This window comes from Apus apus, chromosome 1, assembly GCF_020740795.1.
Source record: "Apus apus isolate bApuApu2 chromosome 1, bApuApu2.pri.cur, whole genome shotgun sequence".
NCBI classification, from domain to species: Eukaryota; Metazoa; Chordata; class Aves; order Apodiformes; family Apodidae; genus Apus; species Apus apus.
Window position 1 is genome coordinate 129,387,668 of NC_067282.1, and position 25,154 is coordinate 129,412,821.

At 39.0% G+C, this 25,154-nt stretch overlaps 1 protein-coding gene across 1 annotated transcript in view; it reads left to right on the forward strand.

Annotated features, from left to right (window-relative positions):
• The window catches only part of LOC127384000 (potassium voltage-gated channel subfamily KQT member 1-like), a 499,795-nt gene that overhangs the window by 77,873 nt on the left and 396,768 nt on the right, over positions 1-25,154 (forward strand). Inside the window, 1 exon segment of the mRNA XM_051617878.1 lies at positions 12,886-13,000. Coding sequence (XP_051473838.1) covers positions 12,886-13,000 — 115 coding nt within the window.

Below are 25,154 nucleotides of genomic sequence, written 5' to 3' on the forward strand. Positions count from 1 at the left end.
AAGAAAAAAGTATGGCTTTTTTGACTAGTTCTACTTAAATGGAGGAGCAGGTGCCAGCAAATAGACTTTTCATCTTGACTATGTGACTTAATATGGTCTGAACAGCATGTATTTTACATTGTATGTCAGCTGGGAAAGCTGAAAAAATTCCAGAATTCGAAGTAAAATAAATTCTTTGAATTTTGTGTATGTAAAAATATGTATATGACACTGACCATTACTTAAAGAATGGAGAAGAAAACTTATGTTCTCTTATTTTGGTTTTGCTCCTTGTTTAGATACCCTGAATGTTAGTCACATTCTAGACAATTTTAGTTGGCTTGGTATGTCTCTTTACATAGCATGGAGTTTGCAGTCTTGTAGAAGATGCTTAGAAAACAATGTTGATATTCAGGGATGCATGATGTTCTTTCCAGATTTTCCAAACCACAAAACCATGGGAATATTTGCATTTACTCCTCTGCTTTGGAAATGCTTCCATGGACTGCCAGGAATGAGTGCTGTGATTAAAAAAAATCTGGCCTGTTAACTCAAAGATACGTGCACAAGGGACTTTTATACCTTTCCGTCACTTTAATCCTACCAGGTGTAAAATCCACTGTATGGCTGAGTATAAGTAGCAGGAGAGAAGTCTAATAAATGAAGCTGTTTCAACCTGTGCACGTTATAAAAACATACACATTCCAGTCAATGATCTTTGGTTTTTGCAAGTAAGGATTAAAGAAACCTTCAGAGAGGGCATACCAAGGCAATCCCCACACTTAAAGTGATTTTATTTGCTGTTATGTTCACACTTGAATACTTCTGAATTTATCTCTTGCATCTGTTGCTTGCTATGATTTTCTTTCTGCTCTTCTCATGAGTGCTATGTCTGAGAACCTGCAATCAATGCACTTTGTCCTGTTTGAAATGGAGTGATGAGTCATTGGGATGATGCCAGTATTGCACTGAGCTATGATCTGATCTAGTGTCACTTTAACGTTTTCCTGTTTTCTTTCTACTTAAGCCAGTAGGCAGTATTATATGGAATGGAAGTGACTGTCTTAGGGATGTGCATAATTGTGGCATTCAAAAGAGATAAGATTTTTTTTAATTCTTGTTGAGCTTCTTCCTGGTAACTCTGACCTCTATAAGATCTGACAAACTGGAGGTGAAAATTTTTAGTTGCTCTGAAGACTGTTAATCATGGAAACCTAGGAAAATAGGTTACTGTACCATGTGTCTGCCAGTTAGAACTCCTAAAAGTGTTTTTTGTGACTGTTGCAAGAAAAAAAAAAGCAGCTGCTTGTCATTTACTTAACCTTGCTTAGTCTAAACTTAATCAGTGGAAAACATCTGGAACTAATTCCCCTTCAATTTGGAGTGTCCAGTAATCTGCTGTGTACATAAAACCAGTGCACCTTTTGCATTAGAATACTTGGCTAAACAATATTTTGCAATATATTTATCTTTTTGGAAAGAAAAGAGGAAGCAACAGTGATTTCTTAATGAGCAAACATTTGCAATGTTCTATATAGGTTGTGGTGTTCATTGATCTGGTGCAGCTGTTGTACAAAATATATTGATCAGAGTTAATATATTTCTAAGTGAGTAAGATTGCTTATTTGTATTGATTAAAACTGGGTCAAATTCTGAACTCTAGCATTGCTTGACTACAACTGATGAAAAAAAATTGACCTTGTTATTTTTTTAATAGAATGCAAAGTTGAATTATGGGCAAAACTTGAGGATGTAAAAAGCTTGGGCCTATGATCTGTGAGTGGTTTTGCTTAAAATTCTTAGTCTTTCTTGCAAAGTTACATTGTTGGTCTTTGTTTATAGTGAACTATTGATATCTGCTTTTCACCTGACTTTTGGGTTAAATAAAACTAAAAGAGCTTCCCAGTGAGATGTTTTTAAACAAAACAAAAACCTGATGTATTTAAGTAATGTTTTGTGTGGGAAATATACTCCCTCTTTACAAGGGAAGTTGGCAAAACTTGGAATATATTTTCTTTATTAATATAAATCCTGTTCACTTGCAGGATAACGTTTTTATTTAAACTAACTTCTTTTACTCCCTTATGGTTTCCAGTGTGTCTTTGGTAAAAGCTCTTCCTCCTCAATGTTCTCCTGCAGAGAAATTTACAGTGAGTATCCGAGCTGACTTGGCAGCAATTTCTATGGGAATTACGCTGGGGCAAGGCCCATAGGAAGGGTGATGAATAACCTTAGACATCACTTTCTCTCTGCTTTTCCCCCTGTTAGGGAGTTATTTTGCTTTTCCTTCCAAGCTAATGTGGGTGAGACACTTATCTGGCCCTCTCCTCTCTTTTCTTATGAAAAAATACTGATGTGATCAGTGCTACCCAATGCAGCAGCAAAGTACCCACCTTGGAAATGTAAAGCAACACTGATGGTTTCCAAATTATGTATTTTCATTCTGTATTATTATTATTATTATTATATTAAGCATCTCCCAGCAGTGGCAATCAACAAACCACCAAAGAAAAAAAAAAAACTCCCTGGGTTTCCTCTTTTTCATTCTTGCTAAGGTCTGTAGCATGTGGTCTCAACAACAAGAGAATTATGTGTAGTTGGCATGGACTTAGAAACTCCTCTGTAAAAGGAGAAAATTTTTTCATCTTTGAATAAGGTGAATTATGGGCAGAGCATCTGTAATAAAATTCTGATAACTAATTCCAGGAATTCTGTCTTGCACACAATCTGGCCCTGAATCTGCCTTGTGGGTATGTAAACTGCAACTGTATTCCGACCCTTTGGATCTATTTGTGTTCCATTAAACATATTATGCTGGGTTCTCAGAACTTGATTCTGGCTTTCAAAAAAATCTGAAGCAGCATAATGCCAGTATTTGTTACTGTTGGCTTTTTCATTCTGTTTTTAATGGGGTGAATCAGACCGTGGCAATGGGATATTCTAGACCTGGTTGTACTAACTCAATTAAGATCCATTTCGGGTCAAGTTGACCTGAATCTATCCTAGATTAGTTTGTGCTGAGTGACCCATCCTGAAGCAAGTGTTTGCCTGCAGCCCTAGATAGAAGTCTACAAGTTTCTCTTGCTGTTTATTTGAAGGGCTCAGATTGGCTGCTGTTTCTGTTACCTCACAAAAGAGAGAGGGAGCCTGCACTAGATTTTGGTATACGTGGGGACTCAGCAAGTGAGGGTTTACAGAGATGAATTTAGAGAGTCTGATGAGCAGGAATTATATGCAAAAGTACACACAAGGTTGCCTCAGCATAAGAAAAATAGCACTGTTAAATGGGATTTTTCCTTTTCTTGCTGGAGGAATGGTATCTATGGAAGTTCTGCAGTTGCACTGTTTCTAATGAGGTAAAATTGCATTCATAAAGCAGCAGGCCTATTTGTATGTCACATGAATGTCACCAATGCTAGCTACTAGAGTTCTACTTGTGTAAGATAGTGATGGTATTTACAGGGAATTACTTTCCCTGCAAAAGATTCTCCATTTACATTTACAGACTGGTTAAGTCTCCTTAAAGGAGTAAAATACTGTTTGGTACATAAATAATTATAGTATATGCTAAACTCAAGCATGGACTGGCTGGAGTGGAAAGGAAAACAGATATTGAACCTCTCAGAAGTGGAGACCAAGGCATTTTAGATTGGGGTCCATAAAGTATGCATCAGTAGCAATTTCTAAAAACAGGTTACTTTGAACAAGTTTTACTATTTTAAAGCATTTAATTAGGAACAAGGCTTAAGGAGACACCTGCTGTCATCTTCTACCTCCTTCGTCTCTGTATCACCCTTCCCAAGTATTGAAAGGACCTTCTAGTGTTCCCAGCTTGCATTTAACTTGTTGAACTGCAAGTAACTGAGTATGTAGTGCTGACTGCCAATATATAAGGTCCTTGGAGTGGGACAGGAATGAGCTAAGGTCTTAGTTGTGAATCTTTTGTAATATCAGATGAGTTCTGCTTAGATGGGGCATAAAAGAAGCATGTCCTTTTCAAGGAGGTGCCTCTGTGTCATGCTACCAAGGATCTTTGTTAAAATAACCTTTGCACAGTTGGAAACGGTCAGTACTTTGAACCACACAGCAAGATATTCCCCTCACTTGTGTATTCAACCTAATTTAAATCTGTTTTCAGATGAAAAAAGGACCATATCAAAATCTGCATAAGAGAACAGTAAAGTTTTAGAGCTTGAAAGCCAATTTGTTAGGCATGGCTTTGGGGGTGGTTCTCCAATAGAAAAACAGTCAATGTTCAGAATGAGGAAGTAACTATGCGAGGATATTAATGAAAAGGAAGATGCAGTGGGGGTGGGGAAAATGCAGAACAATGTGTTTATTACTTCTCATCTGAAAGCAAATCTCTACAAGCCTTGTGCACAACAGTCAGTAGTCTTTATGATGCCAAGAGTCCAAATGGCAGTGAAAGTCTTGGGTTCTACTGCATTAGAATTGTAGTAAGAGTCTTCACAGTATCCTTGTGAAAGAAATAATTTGCCTCTTGGGCTATGCCTTTGTTATTTCCAGAGTTGGTGATACCTTCCTCTAAAATTATTGGTATAAAAATAACTTTTTTGCTTTACCTTTCTAGGGTTTTGATATGTTGCTCCACGAGTGTTGGCATCTTTTCTCTGTAGCAATGTTAATAGCATTTGAGGCCGTTTAATATTATCAGAATGACTCACTGCATTGAATTTTCCATTAATTTGGCAAGTGCACCTTTAGATCTGTTCTAAAATCAGTGTAAAGAAGTTTTGATGTGTTCTCAACTCCATGTCAATGAATTTACTGAATAAGAAAACCCGTAGAGAATTCCTGGATACCACCTCAGACCTGTTATGGTTTGAGGTGGGCCAGGCTAATTTTATGGTATCATGACAAGGAGCTAGAAAAGGCGTCTAAGATCCTGAGGAATTGATATTCCCTCTGTACTCTAGAAAAAACAGGAGGACTCGAAGCCCCCTTTCTTCCTGGTCCCTTCTTGGCTGCTTTCTGTGCTTGGAGGTCTTGGAGAGCAGCTCCTGCTCTGTCATCAGCTCACTGTGTGCTTGGCTGGATCCAAATCCGTTGGGTGCTGGGAAGAGCCGTGGACCCTGTTCCCAAATAGACCCTCTGCAAGGGACCCTCAGACACTTCTATCTACCATCGTTGAGACTGGGTTTTGTATGTATTTGTTCCTCATCCTGTATGTTACTAGTAACAGTATGTTACCCCGACTGAGGGCATGTGTCAACTTAAGAGTTGTATCTCTGTTGTAAACATCATTGTTCCCTTGTCATGTACAATTTATGGTTGCTGTTGGGAGTATGGAATACTAAATATGCTGAGTCGTCTTAAGCTAGTAATTGGGAGCCTTAAAAAGGCTGGATTAAAGTGATGTTTTATTTGTAACAGCAAAAGCTCAGCAAGTTTGTTGTGATAAAACTAAGTTTAAGAGGAAATGAAAAAATAATACATATTTCCTGTGATTCTGTGATACCTAATGGAAATTCTGAATAAGCAATATGAGAAAGTGAAATATAGTGTTAATAGCAAATGCACATATTGTTTGAGCTCTCAGGTAGATGGCTGAAGAGCCCGTGAATTTAATTTTAAATAAAATATGCTCAGTTGGTTTGCAGCATTTCTAGGAAGGTGACTTATGAGGGAGTTTTGTGCTTGTAAGATGTTACAGTTCAAATTTTATGATCTGTAGAGGTGTCATTCACTATTTTTGTAGTATTGGGTGCAGATAACAATCGCTATTTTGAATCCTTTTTAAAATAGTTGCAGTTTCAACTTTTGTTACTGTGCTACCCTAAATATATTCACATTCACTATTTAGCAAGTAAATATTCAGAACAAATGTATTTGAAATAGGAAGGGAACATTCTCATAAAACAGTTATTTTCACTGTCCTGAACGTACAAGATAATAAAGCTGGATCTTTAGGTAGGAGCAATTTTGCTTTAGAGCAGTCAATAGTTTCAGATCTTGCTCAACTTCCTTTTGAGTTTTAGGACAAGTATGGCAATTATTTCCTCTAGTATTAAGACTTATGTTTATTTATGGCATTTTTCTAATCAGTACAGAATAGTCTTATTGGTAATAATGTTATGTGTCTTGAATTCATTATTAACTGCTAGCCAATGGGAAATAGTTCTACAAGGATTCAGTTGTGTGATGCAAAGAACTGTATTAGACCAGAAAATAATTGTGGCATATTTCACTGTAATTACAGGAATTGGGGTTTGTGTTCTTGTTAGTCAAAACATTGACAGCAATTCGGAAGATGTTTCTAATGTTACTGTCATTGCAATTTGTATGCTTTGACAATTAACAGTCATGAAAAATAAAAACATTTTCAAACTGGTTTATTTTCTTTAATAGCCATGCTAAAACTGTACTTCCTTTTTAAAATAAACATTTTTACTATAATGACAGTTCTAAATCCCATAATGGAAAGTAACTCTATATATTTATATTCCATAATACATTCCCTATGTGTAATTCTAAGCGTTTGTATGTGTTAAGACCTCTCCCTGCAGAGCTAACAAGCTGCCAAATTACATTTCACTGGCTATTAATTATTTCATTCTAAGGTCAAGTTCTTCTTATCCTTTAAAAAAAACCAACAGCACAGCAATGGAGAAGGATCACTTTCAAAGCTATTTTTGTCTTATTTTTCTTGATGGCTCTTACTGTATGTTCTTCAGAATGACTGAACTAACAGTCAAGTATTACTAGCCTTAAAGTCAAATGCATGTTGATGACTTGAATTTATTCATGGAGAGCTGATCTCTGAGCATATTTACAAGCTGTAGATGGCATCTCTAACTCTGAAAACATTAAAAATATCTGGGCACAAGAATTGTGTCAGATAAGCAAAAGAGACAGAATGTTGCTTCATTTAAGAGAAAGGTACTTTTCAAAATTGAAATGAGTCAAAATACTTTGTAGAATATTGAGAAATTGTTTCTTGGCATCATTTGAATAGAACTTGTTTTGTTAGATCCTTGCTCAAAGATGTTTATTTCATATTTCTCCTGGACTAGTTGTGGCAGCATTTGGGCCTAATTTATACAGGAAAAGCTGCTCACTGCTGACAATGTATATCAGCAATTTACTCTGCTGTTTCAGCCACCAAATGTTAATGGCACATGTTAACTACTGTGGCAGAATTGGAGTGACTGCAGAAAGCTGTGACTGCAGACTTGCTCAGTTATTGAAATGTGTAGTACAAGACTACATACTCTTAAGCTGCAAAGAAGGAGAAACAAGAGAGGAAGGCTATCTTGTTGAACATAAAGCTGAGTTGGCAACATAAATGTATTAAATACATGCCAAGAATAATGTTTCCTAGGTGTTTGAGTAGGTAAAGGGCCTACTGTCATTATTTGAAGAAGGACAACCTAGAGAGTGGTCAAGTCCTTAGGGTAAGGTAAGGTGCTTTTTTTTGGGCAAATGTTCTTTTTCCTACTCATGTCACTTACTGTATTTTTCCTGTCGTCACATCCCTGCTACTGTCATGTGACACTGTATCTCCTGTTCAGCTTACTCTGTTTTCTCTGAATGCTCCTCTTCCCCTACTAACCAGGAAAATCTTCTTCCAACCTTTGCCAAACCTAACCCCTTATACCATTCATATTAACCACACACATTTGTCTGAGGTTAGAAGACTGTTTTTTGTGCGTGTGTTTTAAGAGAAATACCTTTCATAAGAAAGGCATTATTTTTTTCAGGAAGAAAGCCCAAGAGAGAAAATGTTAAATATGTCAATGTTTACTTCTCTATCTACACAGAAACCTGCAAAGGGTTAGCTATCTGAAATACACGTGTATAGAACCTGTATCTTAAAAGATGGGAGGTTTCTACAGATGATTCAGATTGAGAATGAGAAACCCTTCTTGGGTTCAGTTTCAGGCCCTTTGTTTCCCTGTTTTCCTAGTCTTTGGGATATTCTGGTCTGTTTGGCTCAGTAAGATGGAGGACAAAAGTTCTTAGAAGTAAATTTTGTTGTAACAGGTAGAGGCTCTAAGGGCATGTTATGCATATGCCCATATGGAAACAAGTATCTGGCTCCTAGAGTTGTATGTACTCATGAAATGCTGTTTCCTTTCTTCTGTCAAAGGCAAGGAGGCCAGAGGGAAGCATCCAGGCGGCTGGACTACAACATATAACTGGTTGTGTAGTGAATATTCTTGTCCAGCATGCTGTATGACTAAATTATGATAGTGGAATGACTTCAGCTGACTCTTGGCTAGCTGCATATTAGCGCTGTTAAAAAGAAAAATATTAGAAAATCATAGCTGCCACTTTTTTGGTAATAAAGCTTGCTGTTCTGACAAGGAACTGGAAACAGCTTCCTCTAGCTTTCTATTGTGGGTCATTCCCATGAGGAAAATTGAAAACCAACCCCAGCCATAATACAACCAGAAATGTAAAAGTGAAAATAAGTAGATTAGTAAGTTGTCTTTGTTACTTTGCTCCATGTTTTCAGTTGATCATTAATGCTTTTATCACCGTGCAATCAATAGACATTTAAAAAGAATTAATTTTCTCTGATTAAGTCAGCCAAGGCAATCTTTTAACTTAATGCTTTTGAAAGGGGTTGAGCTGAATGCAGTGGAAATCATAGCTTGCTATCTGAACAGACAGTGAGTGGCATCAACACTGCCTGCTCCTCTACTGTGCTCCATTAATCTCCCTGCCCATGACAAGGGGGTTGGATCTAGATGATCTTTAATGTCCCTTCCAACCCTAAGCATTCTATGATTCTCTGAACCAAACAAGCAAAACCTCACACAAACAGAAAAGCCAGAAAAGCCTTAAGTTTGTGGCTGGGGTTTTTTCAGTGAATATGAAAAACAAGTCTCCTAATAAAAGCAGTGAGTTGGAATGATTTGCAATAGCTTTTTCTTTTTTTCTCTTCTGCTTTTTCTTTTTTTCCACCTTGTTGATCTGAGAACAGAGCAGTGCAACATCTTCCTGGTTATTTTGTCCAGGTATTGCTAGGCATTGCCTATTTGAGGATGACTATGGTAATTGGAGGTAATCGGAACTATGTGCAATCATATTTGCTACTATAGCTGTAAAGTGGGAGTTCACTTTTTCCCCCCACAAACAAAGGCAGAAGTTACTGTGATATGAATAAGGAATCTAGGGTTAGGTAAAGCTAAGCAGCATTAGAAAAACATCTCTGGGTTACATTTGGATGTGTTTGTTATATGTTCTCACTATTTTAGAAACAGACACTGAAGAAAAAAATAGAGGTATATGAAACAGTTTTCTTTTTGCCATTTCAGTTAATGAACTGATTTCTTTCATGGATTCATAGATCTATGGCATGCACTAGTATTTGTTGTACTGTGGTAGATACAAGTCTGTTTTCAACTTGCTGCTTCCAATTGTTCAAGCTCAGAAAATACATGTATAACCAAATATGTACAGCTTCTTCGTGTCATGAGTAGCAGCACATTTAAAGGAAGGATGGCTTCTCTTTCTGCTCAGTATTTCTTTGACTCCCTTCCTTGCTCCTCTGAAACAACAAAAATAAGGCATTCATTCCTATAAACTCAATTTGGAAAAGGAAACCTTATTAAAATACACCTAGAGAGGGAAGATACAGTTCTTCTTGCTTGAGCTGCAGCTATTACAAACCTACCATATGTAGTAGCTGGATGTTATAACTTTTAGTTTTATTTCTGGAAAGCATCACTGCTATGTGTTGAATGCATTTTAATGTTCTGCATTTCCTCAAAATGAAAGCATTATTATTAATTATTAGTAATTACTTCATTGCTCAGAAGCATATGGCTTCTTAACGTTCAAAACAAAATTTTTATTCCTTCTTGTGTGATTTTGAGAATTTTGATTTATGACTGAACATTGCTGTCCAAATGAGCTTTGGAAGTTGACTCAGGGAAAGTGACATTTAACTTCAGAAACTGAGTTGGTTCCAGAAAGGACATTCTGAATAGGAAGGCAACTGCTTACAACTCTTTCAGTCACCTTAAGGAAAGAAAATATTTAGAACAGAGTACATGATAATTATATTTACCATTGGCTTTAATGTTTGAATGTGTGGACCAACAAATGTTATTAATGGGTTAATATTTTAGAGCAGGAACACAGAATTAATAGATTGTTAAACCATAAAGGGGTATAATATTAAATAGATTTTATTGTTAGAAGGATAAACCAGGTATTCTCTTTTGGTAGCTTAGTACTTCACAAAACGTGAACCTGAACTGACTTTAAATTGAGTCAAATGGCTCAGAGAATAGTAGGGAATCTTATAATATCACCACCTAAATATTATGAGCCTCTGGACCATTTATTTCTGTTTTAACGATGCTTGAGAGCAGAACTTCTAGGAGATGATCTTCTTTCTGTCAATATTTGTATGCTAGGGGCAGATTTTGGATAAATCTAGTCAGTAACCAAACTGGCAAAAATTGTTCTGTCAACAGATCTGATCATGTAGACAGTGTGGGAGGGGAGAGGGGAAGCATGGAGGCAATCTTTTAGATATTTAATTATGATTTACTACAGCAGATGTAAATAAAATAAACCTAGTAATTTTATGTCCAGCATTCAGTTATGCCATTTTATAATTGCTGCATAGACCTCATTTTTACTCCCTGTCATTTATGCTGTGGTTCTTCTGATAGTAAGCCCTGATACTGTATGATTTTTAGTGCCAAAGTGGTGCTGTAGAATTCACTTGAGATTTCAACTGTTTAGTTTTCCAGGAGGCAAGCTTTCTCATTTCTGCTGTGTGGGTTGTTTTTTAATTTGTACCCATCACAGCATATGCAAGTGACACTACTTAGTCTTTTACTTCTTTGGTTCGGCAGTTCATTTTAGTGATTTCCTCCCTGCAACATTTTTTTTCTCCCTTGAATTTGTGTCATCCTATGTATTTTCCAAGTTAGACTCTGCCAACTTCTAAGTGTATTTTTCATGCTTTCAAGAATAATCAGAATTAAAATAAATAGGGAACTTCCTTAGAAACTCTTAGGATCAGTCATGAAAAATTTTCTATTTCAGGTCACAGCAATTTAAAATAGATGTACTTCATAGCTCTTGAACAAAATAAATACAGATATAAATAAATATTGATTAAAGCAGAAATTGCTTGTGACTGTTGATGGAACTGAACTTGGAAAGGCAGGCATGTGTATACTTAATATTTATAGTGGAAGAAGTTAGCCCTATACTTGAAAATGAGTAATGGGGTTACAGCTTTTTATAATACAATGAGCTTTCATCAGTTGCAGGGCTAGCTGCACTTCTCTGCTTTTTGCAGTCTGTGAGTGAGCTCCTTTGTTCATGGCCCATCATGTCTTTTCAACCTGTAATAAAATTTGTGGCTTTTTTATGCTTGGAACATGAACTGAGCTGCAGTACAGCTTTTTATCCATCATGGTTACCCTGCTGAGCTGTGTTCAAACACCACCTGAGGGTCTTTCCTGGTTCGTGGGAGAATTTTTGAACACTGGTGAATATAGTGACCAAATACATTACTTGAAACAAAAGTGCTGCTTATGTGATAACAGCAATACAATTTTAAAGGCGTTTAAAGAAATTGAGTTATTCCTATCAAATAGTATTAACTGAGGAAGCTGAGCTCTGCTGGTTTGGTTTGGCGGGATTTTTGGCAGTGGGGGAAGGGCCCCAGGGCTGGCTCTGGTAAGAAGCTGGGAAGCTTCACCTGCTCCAAGCCCAGCCAAGGAGCCATTAGAGGGACAATAGATGCACCTCTGCCATTAACGTAAGGAAGATCTGAGGCAAGAGCTGAGCAGTTGGGAAAAAGCTGAGTTGGAGAGGTGAAAGGCAGTGCTGGGGTGAAGATCCAGGTAGTTTATGAGGAAGAAGAGGAAGAAGGTGCCCAAGCAGAAGTTTCCCTGCAGCCCAGGGCGAGATGGCAGCTGTGCCCCTGCACTCATGGAGGAACGTGGTGGAGCATTCCCTGAAGGCGCCAGGAGGGGTGAACTTGGCCAGTGGACTTGGATATTGTGGCCAGAGAATTTGCTGCCAGTGGACTCTGATTGTGCAGCTTTGGAAGACCCCGGCACCAGGGGAGGTGGCTGTTCCCGAAGCAGCCCCTGACTCTGTGGGAAGCCCAGGCTGGAGCAGCTCCGGACCTCGTGGGAAGGACTCATGAAGGAGAGGTTGGTGGAGGACTCTCTGCCATGGGAGGGACCCCGTGGGGAAGCAGGGCAGGACTGTAAGGAACCCTTCTTCCTGAGAAGGAAGGAGCAGCAGGACCCACCAGCCTGTGAAGTGACTCTAAACCCCATCCCCTGTCCCCCTGTGCCGCTGGGGGGAAGGAGGGAGAGAAACCGGGAACAAAGGGATTTGGGCCCGGGCAGAAGGGAGGGGTGGGGTAACATATGCAAGCCCTGCTCTGTGTGTGTCTGTGTCCTGGGTGTGTGTGACGAATGTGAAATTAAATTATTATTTTTCCCCAAGTTGAGTCTGTTTTGCCTGGGACCTTAATGGGTGAAGAACCCTCCTTGTCCTTTGTCTCGACCCCATGGGCTTTGTCCTCCCCATCCCACAGTGGGGTGAGGGGAGTTGAGTGAGCGGCCAGGTGGCTGGTTTTATGTTGTCCTGTTAGGCCCAAACCAGGGTAGCAGGTCATGTTGTCTCTCGTGTCATGCCCACATTGAAATTGTGGATACGGTGGACTTCAGCCTACAGGGAGACAGTTCTCAAGAAGACAAGCCTTTTCTGTGAGAGGGTCCTGTGCCTTTGGACTGTGTATGTGCAGATGTGTTTTTGTGCAGCGTATGTTCTAAGCATCACCTTCATGTGAATTTGACAGAACGGAAAGCCATGTCTCAGAAGAGAACCATGTATTTGAGAGCTTGTATATGCCATTTCTCTAATGTATTATGATTCTTTGAATTATTTGTGCAGTGAAAAGACGCTTAGAAGGGAATAGCCAAGAAATGTCACGGGCCAACAGCTTCACTGATGACATGGACCTTATATCAGAAGAGTCACTGCTGCCAGCAGTATCCAATGTGACACAGTAAGTGAAACAACACCTTCTAAGTTGATAATAACTGAATAAATTGTTCATTGTCGTGAGTTAGATCTTATTTAACTGTATGTGAACAGTTCTAAAAAATGCAAGTTTACCTTGCTGTTTAATGGAAGTAGTCGCGCTTGGAAAGAGAAGCATTGTCTGTGACAGTTGGCTTGCAGTCTCCTTGCCTTTGCTGTTTTACATTTTAAGGCAGCTGACTCAGTTTCTGAGACTATTGTACAGGTACGTTTGTATTTTGTAGAATTCTGAATCAGTTTGAGCTCTAAAGCACTCCTGATTTAAATAATTTATGAATTGATTGTAAACATAAATTAAATAGTAATTTATAGATACAGCCTGAAATTAGACTTCGTGTTTAGTGTCTTGGTAAAGTAGGCACACTTGCAAGGAAATGAAGTTCCAAAAATATGAAATTAAGTTATTAAAGAGATGCTGAATGTGTTTGAATTGACCAGGGCAGAAAGTCCCCATTATCAGTGAGTTCCCAGCTCTTACTGAATTATGTCTCTTGTTGCTTGTATTTAGTTTACCTGTTGTCTATATTTTTTGAAATAAGCATATTAGTGGCTTCGTGCAGGACACCTCTGTATTGTGTTTTGATGGGATCTTGAGTAACCTTCATGCTTTTGTCCTGTAATGTAGAATTCAAGTGTTGGGTATGGGGATTCTGGAATACATTTGATTTGTGAAGCTGAGATTTAAAACAGCAAGGCCTGGATGGACCAGAGCATCCAGGTATCATACCAAGTCTTATTTTACAAGCAGAAAGCCATGCAAACAATAGAATTCTTGCATTAGCAGTGATACTATGGCCTAAATGTATTGTAGAGCTAGCACAAGCTCCTGAAGGTCTAACTAGTTGGTTGGATGTGATGTTAATGGTGATGAAGACCTCACCTGAGTTTGCATTTGCAAGAGGAAAATACAGAATTGTCACTGGAAAAACCCTTTGGTAAACACCTGAGATTGAAAAGAACAATCAAAATTGTTGCTTGCCTTCAGGTAGAGAAAAAATACAGATAATGGTGTTAAGGATGCATTTGGAATCACAGAGCTTTCAGTCTGTAGCCTGATTGCTTTGTAGACGTTTTTCACATCGTATGGTTCTGTCCAAGTGACTCAGATGGTATGTCTACTGAATCAGTAGTAACTATACTGTGCTTTTATGGAAGATTTTCCCAACTTTTTGTATTTTGTAATTGTTCTATACAAATTGTTTGGTGTGGGGTTTTTTTTGTTTGTTTGTTTTGTGTGTGTGTGGTGCTGTTTTGTGTGGGTGTTTTTTTTTTTTTTTATCAGCACAGTGCAAGCACAGGATTTTGCATTTGGAAAGAAACATTTATCTTATTTCTACTGTTTAATGTATGAAAAATGCTGGTGTTTATGCTAGTCTTTATAATGCACCTTTTAAACTGTACCTGTGTTTATAGCTCAAATTAGAGTTTAAATGCATTTCATTCTTGCGTGGAAAGAAGGAATAGCCAAAATCTAACCAAATACTTCAAATATTTTCCGTATTTTTTTTTACTTTTTTAAAGTCTTATGCTTCCAGAGTTTGATATACTATCTGTTCATTAATTCCTCTTCATGTGGATGTCAGGTGCATATAAACAGAAAGATGTTGCAAATAGCTATTGATAAATTAATGCTGATTTAATTCTGAGACCCATTACATATAATGTATGTATGTATAAATAATAAAGTTATAGATTTAATATAAAGGTATAGAGGTACTACGTAAAAACAAAGCCAAAACACTCTTCCATGTAGTTCTGTGCTTCTAAAGTAAAGCATGCCAGTTTTCACCTTGCTCATTTCATATGTAACTCTACTTAGTAGGATGCATTTGTTTAAGAGTTACACTGATTCTTGAGTAGAAATGTATTAGCTCATTATTGTAATTGTCAACTTCATTGGCTAAGCACAGAACATGAGGTATTTATGGATTAACACTGTATTTGCCTAATATTTAATTTGTCTTCTACGTTAATATTAGGTATACCTAGTATGATTATTTGTCTTTTGTTTTTAGCAGAAGTATAAGCAGGTAAGTATTCATGTGTACTGTACTTGATTTGGTGTGTGAGCTTTTCAAAACAGCATGGCTTTTGCTTTGCACTCAGTAATATATTCCCAGCAATGTTTGCCTTGAAATTTGTGGTGGTAAAGTATCTTTTTTTTCTTTTTTCAGTTGTTACAAGTTCTACTTTTGTTGTACTTGTTTACCTGGTTAGAGTAAACAGTTACTCTGTTCACACAGATGTTGGTTCATGCTCTGGAGTTACGTATCAGTTTAAATGTTTTTACTCCTCTCACCCTACTTTGGAGGGGAAACTACTTAATGTAAAGTGGTTTTGTTTCATTTGGGAATACTTTGCATTTGATAACCCCTGTGGCAGATCTTCATCTTAAGAGTGACAGTGCAATCAATGACTCACAAAAATTCTCCCAAGAATATAATTCAGCTAAAGGTATACAAGTAAACAATGAACTATCTCAGTTTGTAAAGTAACTGAAGACATTCACACAAGTTAATGATAGTATGCTATGATGGTGACAGTTTCACATGGAGCACTTGCTTGTGAAGTCAAGCTTGATGACTTTGTCAAGCTGCCAAGTGGTGAAGTTTTCCTTGCCTTCAACAAGCGTTATGAGCTACAAAATCAATCTCACAGTATATGTTTACTTCAAAGCTAGTAACTGATCTTTTTTTTAACTTTGTAAGCTGCTATGTTGATTATTAAGCATGAAATGTCAGGTCTACATAATGTTTTGAATTTATTTTTTTTTCTGTAATGTGAACAGTAGATTCTTCTGAAATCCTCTCTGCTAGACAGGTGATAGGAGGGATGTTCTTTGATGAGAGTAACCTTTACTTTTGGACATATTGTCTTCAAGACTCCTTTCATTGTGGGGGAAGGCAGATACTGCCCCAGAGCAGAATTCCTACCCTTGGGCTGTGCTGCCTTAGACAAAACATCTGTTACATCAATCTGCATGTGTGTATTAGTCTCCCAGTAAGTAAAGTGGTTGCTTGGCAAAACGGATCAGGCTGGAAATGGGTGATACTACTATATAAGAATGTGTCTTGAGTGAAAGCAGACCAGACCGGTGGATTGTGGCCCTTCCCAGGTTTCAGTGGTTAATGCATACAGTATTGGATTTCCAGTGTTAGTGATCCATGAAAGCTTAGAGAGAAGATGTGCTGTCCCGGTAGAAGGTGGAAAGGTATTAATAACACAAAACTGAATAGCGAGCTTGCCAATTGAGCTTATGATACTTTTTTGTAGAAATATAGCTGCTTTGGTTAATTTAGATAGTTGGGATGTTTGTCATCTGGGCAAAAATGTGGAAAAATGCGACTACCTGAGCTAGGGGAGAAAAAAAAAAAGCATCATATTTAAGATAAAATTCTATGATTCTCTGAAGCTCTTGCTGAAAATCTGTGGCCCAGGCTCTCAGGTTAAAATTTCATGTGCTTATTTACCTGAGTGGGGCTATGTTGTTTTTTACTGGCTGCCTATGAAGTATCCAAGTTTGAGTTACTGAGTTAATGATGCTGTTAGTGATTAATCAAATCTGTTAGATAAATGTGTTAATTTTAATTGATGAGTAGTTTTGCTTTATAATAGGAAGTGCTTAGACTACCATATTGCCTGATCCACTTACCCACTCAACTTTTCAAATACTCCGCTGAAAAGTCATCTTCTGACTCTTATCAGTGAACAGAGAGATTGCAAAATGATGTTTTTTCCGTGCTCTGAAATGTATAAAGAGCCAGTGATCATATTTGACACATTACAGCATGTTTACTTGGTCCATAGAGCTAGTCTTCTACATATGTTGGTGAAAGTGTCTAAATTCAATTATATAGTAGGGAAGGTTTTGAGATCTAGATCTTGAGAATGTTTTAGAGATGGAGAGTTCATATTTATCACTTTGCTATATCTTACTAACTTCAGCACTTTCTTTAGATAGTCTGATTTTTTGCTGGAAGATGTAAAATCAAGTAATTTCAAGATGGATCCTTCATCCGCCTTGATTCAACAGAATACTAACATACTCTTGCAGTGTCAAAACCCACTCTTGAGGAAGGAAAGGAAAAGGTAGCAGTAAGAATGATGGGCACAAGTTAGCAGGTTGCTGAGATCCTGTCTAAATGGAAACAAACATTTAGATCTTGGAAAGGGAGAGTTGCCTGCAGGGGATGGTTACAGGACTAGGAAAGCCCTGTAAGTTACCTCCGATGAAGGGATGTGCAGCTGTAATGTTGCAGCCCGTGTTTATTGAGAAGGAGCTCTCCTCAAAAGGACAGGACTGAACAGTGATGTAAAACACCACTGCTACCAAGATAAAGTCACTAGGGAGATATGATGTGAGGCTTTGGAGTTGGTGTGGAAGTTGCTAAGGCATCTTAATTCAGATGGCCTTGAGTCCTCTGCTCATTCTTTTGATAGCTCCTTTTCATTTCCTTTGATATACTCCTGTCTTTACAGAGGAGTCATCTGTTGGCCCTTGATTTCATGTTTTGAACCACAATAACATGGAGGAGGGAGGGAATATTAACTTGTACACTCTGCCACTGATGGGAGTTGTCACATGAAATAAATCCAGTGCCTATTACCATCCAAAGGGGAAAAGAGATTCCAGAAAGGATGAAGCAAAAGTTCTTCCAGATTCAGAGACTTGGTGTACTTTACTGAGGAGCAGTGAGCATCTTCTGTGAGGGAGGAGATTATCTGCTATATGTGATTCACTTTTTGCTATCATTTTTTCCATGTTGAATTGCACAAATACCATTGGTCTCTTTTCTTGCTGCACTGTAGCTTTGTAAGAGTAAAGGAGACCACTGAACATAACTCTTAAGCCTCCTTATTTTTTCACTTCCAGCTGCTCCTATTGTTAAGCAGATTGTGATGTCAACAATCTTTGGCCATGAAAATATTTTCCATCATATTCACTAGAGTTAAGCTTCCAGCAGGAAAGACAGAATTTGGCCAATAGACTGTATCGAAAGTTAACACCAACCTGGTCCCAGATAATGCAGTTTCAGGAAAGTATGCACAGCACCAGCTCTAGCTGCAGACATCCTGTTCTTATTTTTCAGTTCTGTGGCTTAAAGCAGTGATGTTTAAAGCTCTTTACACTGTAAAGAAAAGCGAAAGTTAGAAATCCTCTGTGTCAGCATGGTTAAGCAACTGTGGTTGAGCACATATTTTGTATCTCACTAAGGTCATGTAAAGGTAGATGTCAATTAGCCTCTTAGCAGAAAGCAGCATAATGCTGCAGTTCAGCAGGCATCACATCAGCTCTCTTGGGAGGAAACCTTTAGAAGGTGAGATTCACATACAGTGACCATCGTCAATGGTAATTGTCAGCTGAACACCTGTAGTAATAACTCTTCAGCTGGAACAGGCTGCCAGTGAAGTGATAGCTACACCTGTTCCCCACGGGAAAGTGGGGCCCTAATTACTTTTCAGGGGTTGAGAGCGAGACCAACAGTTGCTCTTCCTTCAGAGACCCTATTCATCCACAACAGAGTCAAATTGTGTTAAGGAGCTGTGGGTTTGATACATTTCTGGCTAAAACAATTCTATACAAAGGTTTAGAAAGCATTTTTGTACTTCTGCTATTTTCCTATGTATTAATCTATATGTAATGTGGCTGTGAAAATGGTTCACTCCTTCAGTTTGAGGTGCTAAAATGGTGTAATAGAAACACAGATCTAAAAAGTGGAGGCAACCAGATATCCACTGTTCCCATCTCTTTTTTTTTTTTTTTTTTTTCATTTAAGCTCATAGTATGAAAAAAAGCTTTTAGATTGCATGAAGGGAGATCTTATCTTCAAAATGATTAGCAGAACAACCCGGCATCAGTATGTGGTTATTGCACAATGAAAGGAAGAGGGGAATATCTGTTAAAAAAAAAAAAAAAGGAAATTGCTGATTGCCATAAGCTGTGTAAGAACCCTGAGGGGGGATGAAAAGATAGACCTGAGGTAAGGCAATGGCTACAAAACCTCAAGGTCTACAATATAGTACTTACTTCTAACGGGCTCTGATGGTCAGGAGGACCGAGTTCCTTGCTCTGTGTCATTGAATTCAGATATAAAAGGAGTATCACAAGTTAATCTTCAATGAGGAACAGAATGTTCTGTGAGGATTGAGGCTTAATGAGGCAAATAAGTTATTCTTGTCTGTTCATGTTTGTGCTAGCTTGAGGCTGCCTGGGAGAGCACCAAAGCTGCTTCCCACTTTACCAGATCTAGGGTCTAGAGATTTGGGGTGGGACACTTAGCATTGCTGTTCACTGGAGTGGAAAATCCTGCCATTGTTAGTAATCTATGCAACTATAGTCAAAGGAGGATGCTTCATGTTTAGTCTTGGCATCTAGCTTTTATCCTTAAAAATAAGTCTAGGAACAGTGTTGTATTTTCTTTTTTCCTAGTGGAAGTAGTTTATCATAGGATTGGCAGATACAAAGTATGACTTGTTTCCTTCATTGCCTACTAACACAGAAATGTGAATGCAAAACTATAACTTAAACTAAGTTTTAAAGCTTGCCTAAGTTGTACTTAAATGAGATGGTGCTTTATACATCTTTAGAAAATTATTGGTCAGCCCTTGAAAAAGGGGATGTTAAAACTGTTTCAAGCTTTATTTCAGCTGTGGTGTTGTTCCCTCCATTTGTAGATGGCAGTGGAGGTTTTATCAGGGACTTTGTTTGTTTGTTTTTCTTCAAAGATCTGCTTCTAAGTCCAACAGTGTGCGACTCATAGCAGAAAGCATATTTTCATCTTTCTGTAGTTTTGGTCTAAGTGTGCATACACCATTTATCTTTTTACCTTTATAATAATTTCCTCCTATAGCTTATTACTTTTAATCTTATTAAAGAAAGAGTTTACCTTATTGCCAGCAAATCTATTACATTGAATGTTGTTACATCTAGTATTAGTAGCCTTGTGTAGGATAATTTAATCTACTCATAGCTCATTAATAACACTTCTATTACTAAGGGGCAGCGAGGGTCCATCATCAGCTAGATCTGTTGTACCACCTTTTGTCCTTTTTGTACATCTTCATAGATCATTTTAAAATACCGTTGTTTTAGTTTTTGAAACCATGATCAGTCACTTCATGTACCATGTAATTCTTCTTCATATTGTCATTGAGCCAATATAAGTATCAGAAGAAGTTGTGAAGCCATACTGGCCATCAACCAGCTACTGGAGGAAATGGTATTATGAGAGGTGACATCACCCAAGAGGAGTGACTTGATCAAATGACAGCAGCAAGAGCAATCCTGAAGGTGTAACATTCTGCCTACCATCACTGCAGTTACATTTTATTCATATTTTTGAAACAAACATAAAATGAAGTGAGAGGGTGAAAAATTAATGTGGGTGACTCTCAGTAGCACGTGAAGGGAGGACATTTCTATGTCTTGTTTCTAGCTTATTGTGCTGTTGGGTCTTGACACTTACTAATCCTTACCCTCAGGTACATCCCATACATGTATTGCAGAATCACAGAATTATTGAGGCTGGAGATCATCAAGTCCAGCCTGTGACCTAACACCACCACATCAGCTAGACCATGGCACTAGGTGCCGCATCCAGTCTTTCCTTAAACACCTTCATTGATGGTGACTCCACCACGACCCTGGGCAGTCCATTCCAATGTCTAATCATCCTTTCCATGAGGAAGTGCTTCCTAATATCCAACCTAAACCTCCCCTGGAGCAGGGGAGACCATGCCCTCTCATCCTGTCATTAGTTGCCCAGCCCCCACCTGACTACAGCCTCCCTTCTGGGAGTTGTAGAGAGTGTTGAGGTCCTCCAAGTCTCCTCCAGGCTAAACAACCCCAGCTCCTCCAGCCTCTCCTCATAAGACTTTCCCTCTAGTCCCTTCACCAGCCTTGCTGCTCTCCTCTGGACCCGCTCCAGCACCTCAGTATCCTTGCAGTGAGGGGCCCAGAACTGCACACAGTACTTGAGGTGAGGCCTCACCAGTGCTGAGCACAGGGGGAGAATCACATCCCTGCTCCTGCTGGCCACACTATTCCTGGTACAAGCCAGGATGCCACTGGCCTTCCATGCCACCTGGGCACACTGCTGGCTCATGTTCAACTGGTTGTCAACCAGCACCCCCAGGTCCCTCTGCTGGGCAGCTCTCCAGCCACTCTTCCCCCAGCCTGTAGCTCTGCCTGGGGTTGTTGTGGCCAAAGTGCAGGACCCTGCACTTGGTCTTGTTGAATTTCATGCCCTTGGCCTCGGCCTATTGACCCAGCCTGTCCAGGTCCCTCTGCAGCTTCTTCCTGCCCTCCAGCAGATCGACACTCCCCCCCAGCTTGGTGTCATCCACAAATTTACTGAGGGTGGACTCAATCCCATCATCCAGGTAATCAATAAAGATGTTGAACAGGTCTGGGCCCAGCACTGATCCCTGGGGACACCGCTGGCCACCGGACACCAGCTGGATGCAGCTCCATCCACCATTACTCTCTGGGCATTGGCATCCAACCAGTTTTTAGCCCAGCAAAGGGTGCACCTGTCCAAGCCATGGATTGCTGGCTTCTCCAGGAGGATGCTGTGGGAGAGTGTGTCAAAGGCTCTGCTGAAGTCGAGGCAGACCACATCCACAGCCTTCCCCTCATCCACTAGGCAGGTCACCCAGGCATAGAAGGAGATGAAATTAGTCAGGCAGGACCTTCCTTTCCTAAACCCATGTTGACTGGCCCTGCAACTTGGTCTCTTCACTGCGCTCAAAAGCATTACTAAGAGCTTCAATGAGAGATTTAGTTGAGGGCCTGTCATTTCTTAAGTGAAAAAGGTAAAACCGAAAATTCAACAGACAGTAGTAATTGCTAATCCAGTTACATACCTTTTACCATTATAAGGCCTTGTGTTAAGTTACACTTCTTAGTACCACTTATATTTGTATTGTCACCTCTAATTTTGAATTCCTTAAAAGGATGTTTGAGGATTTATTTCAGCATGCAAAGTATTTTAATTACCATGTAATATGAAAGCAAGGCTGACATTAGTATAAATCAGTGCCATGATGTAGTAACTATTTCTAAGAATTTGACACTGCTCGTGAGGTTTTTTTAGAGTGTTTTTTTGGTTTTTAGTCTGAAGAGTAGTATTTCAAAGAACTTTTGCTCCTTTAAGTGAGGATGTTTGGCCAGTGGAGGGCACTGCAATATAACACAATGCATAAAATAATACTCCTACTTAAGTTTTCAAAATCCGATTTGTCATTTCAACAAACTCACTTATAAACTTAATTTATAAGCATCTATATTTCCCCAGTGTTAAACTGGCAAGTTGCCACACTAAAGAAAAATACTTACATGTATTTGAACATCGGTTTAATGAGAAATTTAACCAACTCCCAAAGGCTCAACTTGGTATTGTGGCTATACTTTCTTTTCTGGAAAACAGACTATTTTAACAACCCACTGAAAGTTGTCAAGATATAACTAAGTGCATGTGTCACATAAGCCTCTATGCAAAAAAAAGGTTCAGATCTGATGAAAAAGTCTGAAATAAAAGGTTGTTTTGGAAAGAATCTTCTACAAAAACATGACATTTTATATATTTAAATTATTACTGAGTTTTATAATATTTTCACAGAATATTAGCATGGGGTTAGAATTTTTCATGAAGGAGACAGATGATTCTGGGATATATAGCTGCAAGTATCTGTCTTGTGTAAGAAACAGTTTACAAAGAATGTATGTTTTCAGATCAAAGTAAAAGACAGCTTTGTGGCTTTTTTTTAATGGAGAAATTATTTATTTCAGTAGTAAGTTAGAGAAGGGAAGTAAGGCAACTCTTCCAGTTATTACTGAAAAGGCTGTGAGGAGGTAAACTGCATTAATAGTCTTCAATATTGACATGTTTCGTATGTGTCTGTGAGGATGAAACTAGTAAAGGGAGGAATAATTTTGTAAAGGCTTTATTTGGGCTTCATAATTTGTTGAGATTTTCAGTTGAAGTTTGATTACACCTCTCATAAGACCATCAGGCTCCTTTACACTTGACAATATTGATGACTGCATTTAAATTTACCTGTGATGAAAGTTTTAAAGATGTAACATTAAGGTATGGTCTTTGCTGGAATAAAGTGTCAGCCATGGCACTTACTTCTGTTGAGGAAAAAAATAAGTGGAAAAACACAATGCTTGCAATGCACATAAGTGTGACTTTGTTACCATGACAGAGAGAGAAATAAACAAGCATACATTTTCTTTAGACTTTGGTTTTGCAGTAGTTTCAATTTTAATGTTTTTTTTATGTGAAAAAAAATTTGTTGCATAGAAGTCATATGCATATTCCTATTTTAGTCACAGGCACTTCATTGATTCATTGTGTCCATTTGTGTAAAGTTTATTGAGGGAAAGGAAAAGCAGAGTGATGAGATTTCATGATGGCTGCAAGTAAAAACACAGGTCATTCCTGATTTGGTCTGACACAATCCATGTCACAGCGTGTGGTTTGTACTGGCAGCATTGTGTAATCCACTGTAGGTGATCCTGCTCTGGCAGGGGGGTTGAACTAGATGATCTTATAGTCATAGAATCATTGAGGTTGGAAAAGATGTTCAGTATCGTCAAGTCTGACTGTCTGATCTACAACTCCTAACCACTAAACCATCTCCTGAAACACTATGTCCATCTGTTTTTTGAACACCTTCAGGGATGGTGCCTCTACCACCTCCCTGGGCAGCCTGTTCCAATGTCTCGCTGCTCTTTCCGTGAAGAAATTTTTCCTAATATCCAATCTGAACCTCCCCTGGTGCCACTTGACCCCATTTCCTCTTATCCTGTCACCAGGGAGAAGCGGCCAACACCCACCTCACTACAACCTCCTCTCAGGTAGTTGTAGAGAGCAATGAGGTCTCCCCTCAGCCTCCTCCTCTCCAGGATGAACAGCCGCAGCTCCCTCAGCCTCTCCTCACAGGACTTGTTCTCCAGACCCCTGATCAACCCAGTTGCCCTTCTCTGCACCCTCTCCAGCACCTCCATGTCCTTCCTATGCTGTGGTGCCCAAAACTGCACACAGTGCTCGAGGTGTGGCCTCACCAGTGCCCAGTCCAGGGGCAGAATCACCTCGCTGGTCCTATTTCTGATGCAGGCCAGGATGCTGTTTGCCCTCTTGGCCACCTGGGCACACTGCTGGCTCATGTTCAGCTGGCTGTCAGTCAGCACCCCCAGGTCCCTCTCTGCTGGGCAGCTCTCCAGCCACTCCTCCCCAGGCCTGTAGCTCTGCTGGGGGTTGTTGTGGCCAAAGTGCAGGACCTGATATTTGGCCATCTTGAAACTCCTGCAATTGTCCTTGGCCCATCAATCAAGCCTGTCCAGATCAAACCTCTTCAGCAGTCCTTTCCATCCCTGATGACTCTGTGACAGAAAAAAAGTACTTTAGAAATTGCCTATACCAGGTGTCCTTAGTTTTTCCTTCTGCAGTTGCTTCCCTGGGCTGCTCCTGTGACAGAAGGTAAGGCAGCCCACCTATCAAATCAAAAGCCTACTCATGCTGAGGGGAAGTGTATAAGCAATTGGGAAGGGAAAAAGAGTAGAGAATAGCTTGAAGGCACGAAGACTCAGTTTCTTTTCCTAGAGAATTCAAGTTGTGTCAGTGGTGGGGAGAGCTGGGATAAAAAACTTAACATTCTTTCTAAGGCAGTGAGTATAAATTTAACCTTAATAACATCTAAGCATTATAATGCAGTCCTTCTGAGCATTGTGTTAACAGCACATTCTTGAAAGCCAGAATCCTGTCCTCTAGCTGAAAAAGTGACTTTTCATATCCATAGCCTATTTTCTTAAGTGATGTTGGCTCACATGTTCTTTTTTCTACAGACGTTATTTCTGGGACAATATCAAGTAGATTAAAATGCAGAAACTGTAAGTGAATGTTAAGGGTGCTCAGTGTTGTTTATTGATAGATTGTGATGAATGGATTAGAAGAAGAAAGGTAGGAAGGGAAATCTTATTACAGATGCAGAGAACAGTTGTGTAGTTGGGGAAATGCTATTAATGGGTGATTTCTTCTGTATTTCATAATTAACAATATTATGAAATTATATTAAAAACATGTTAAAAGGCCTAAAATAATAGGCCTTTGTGT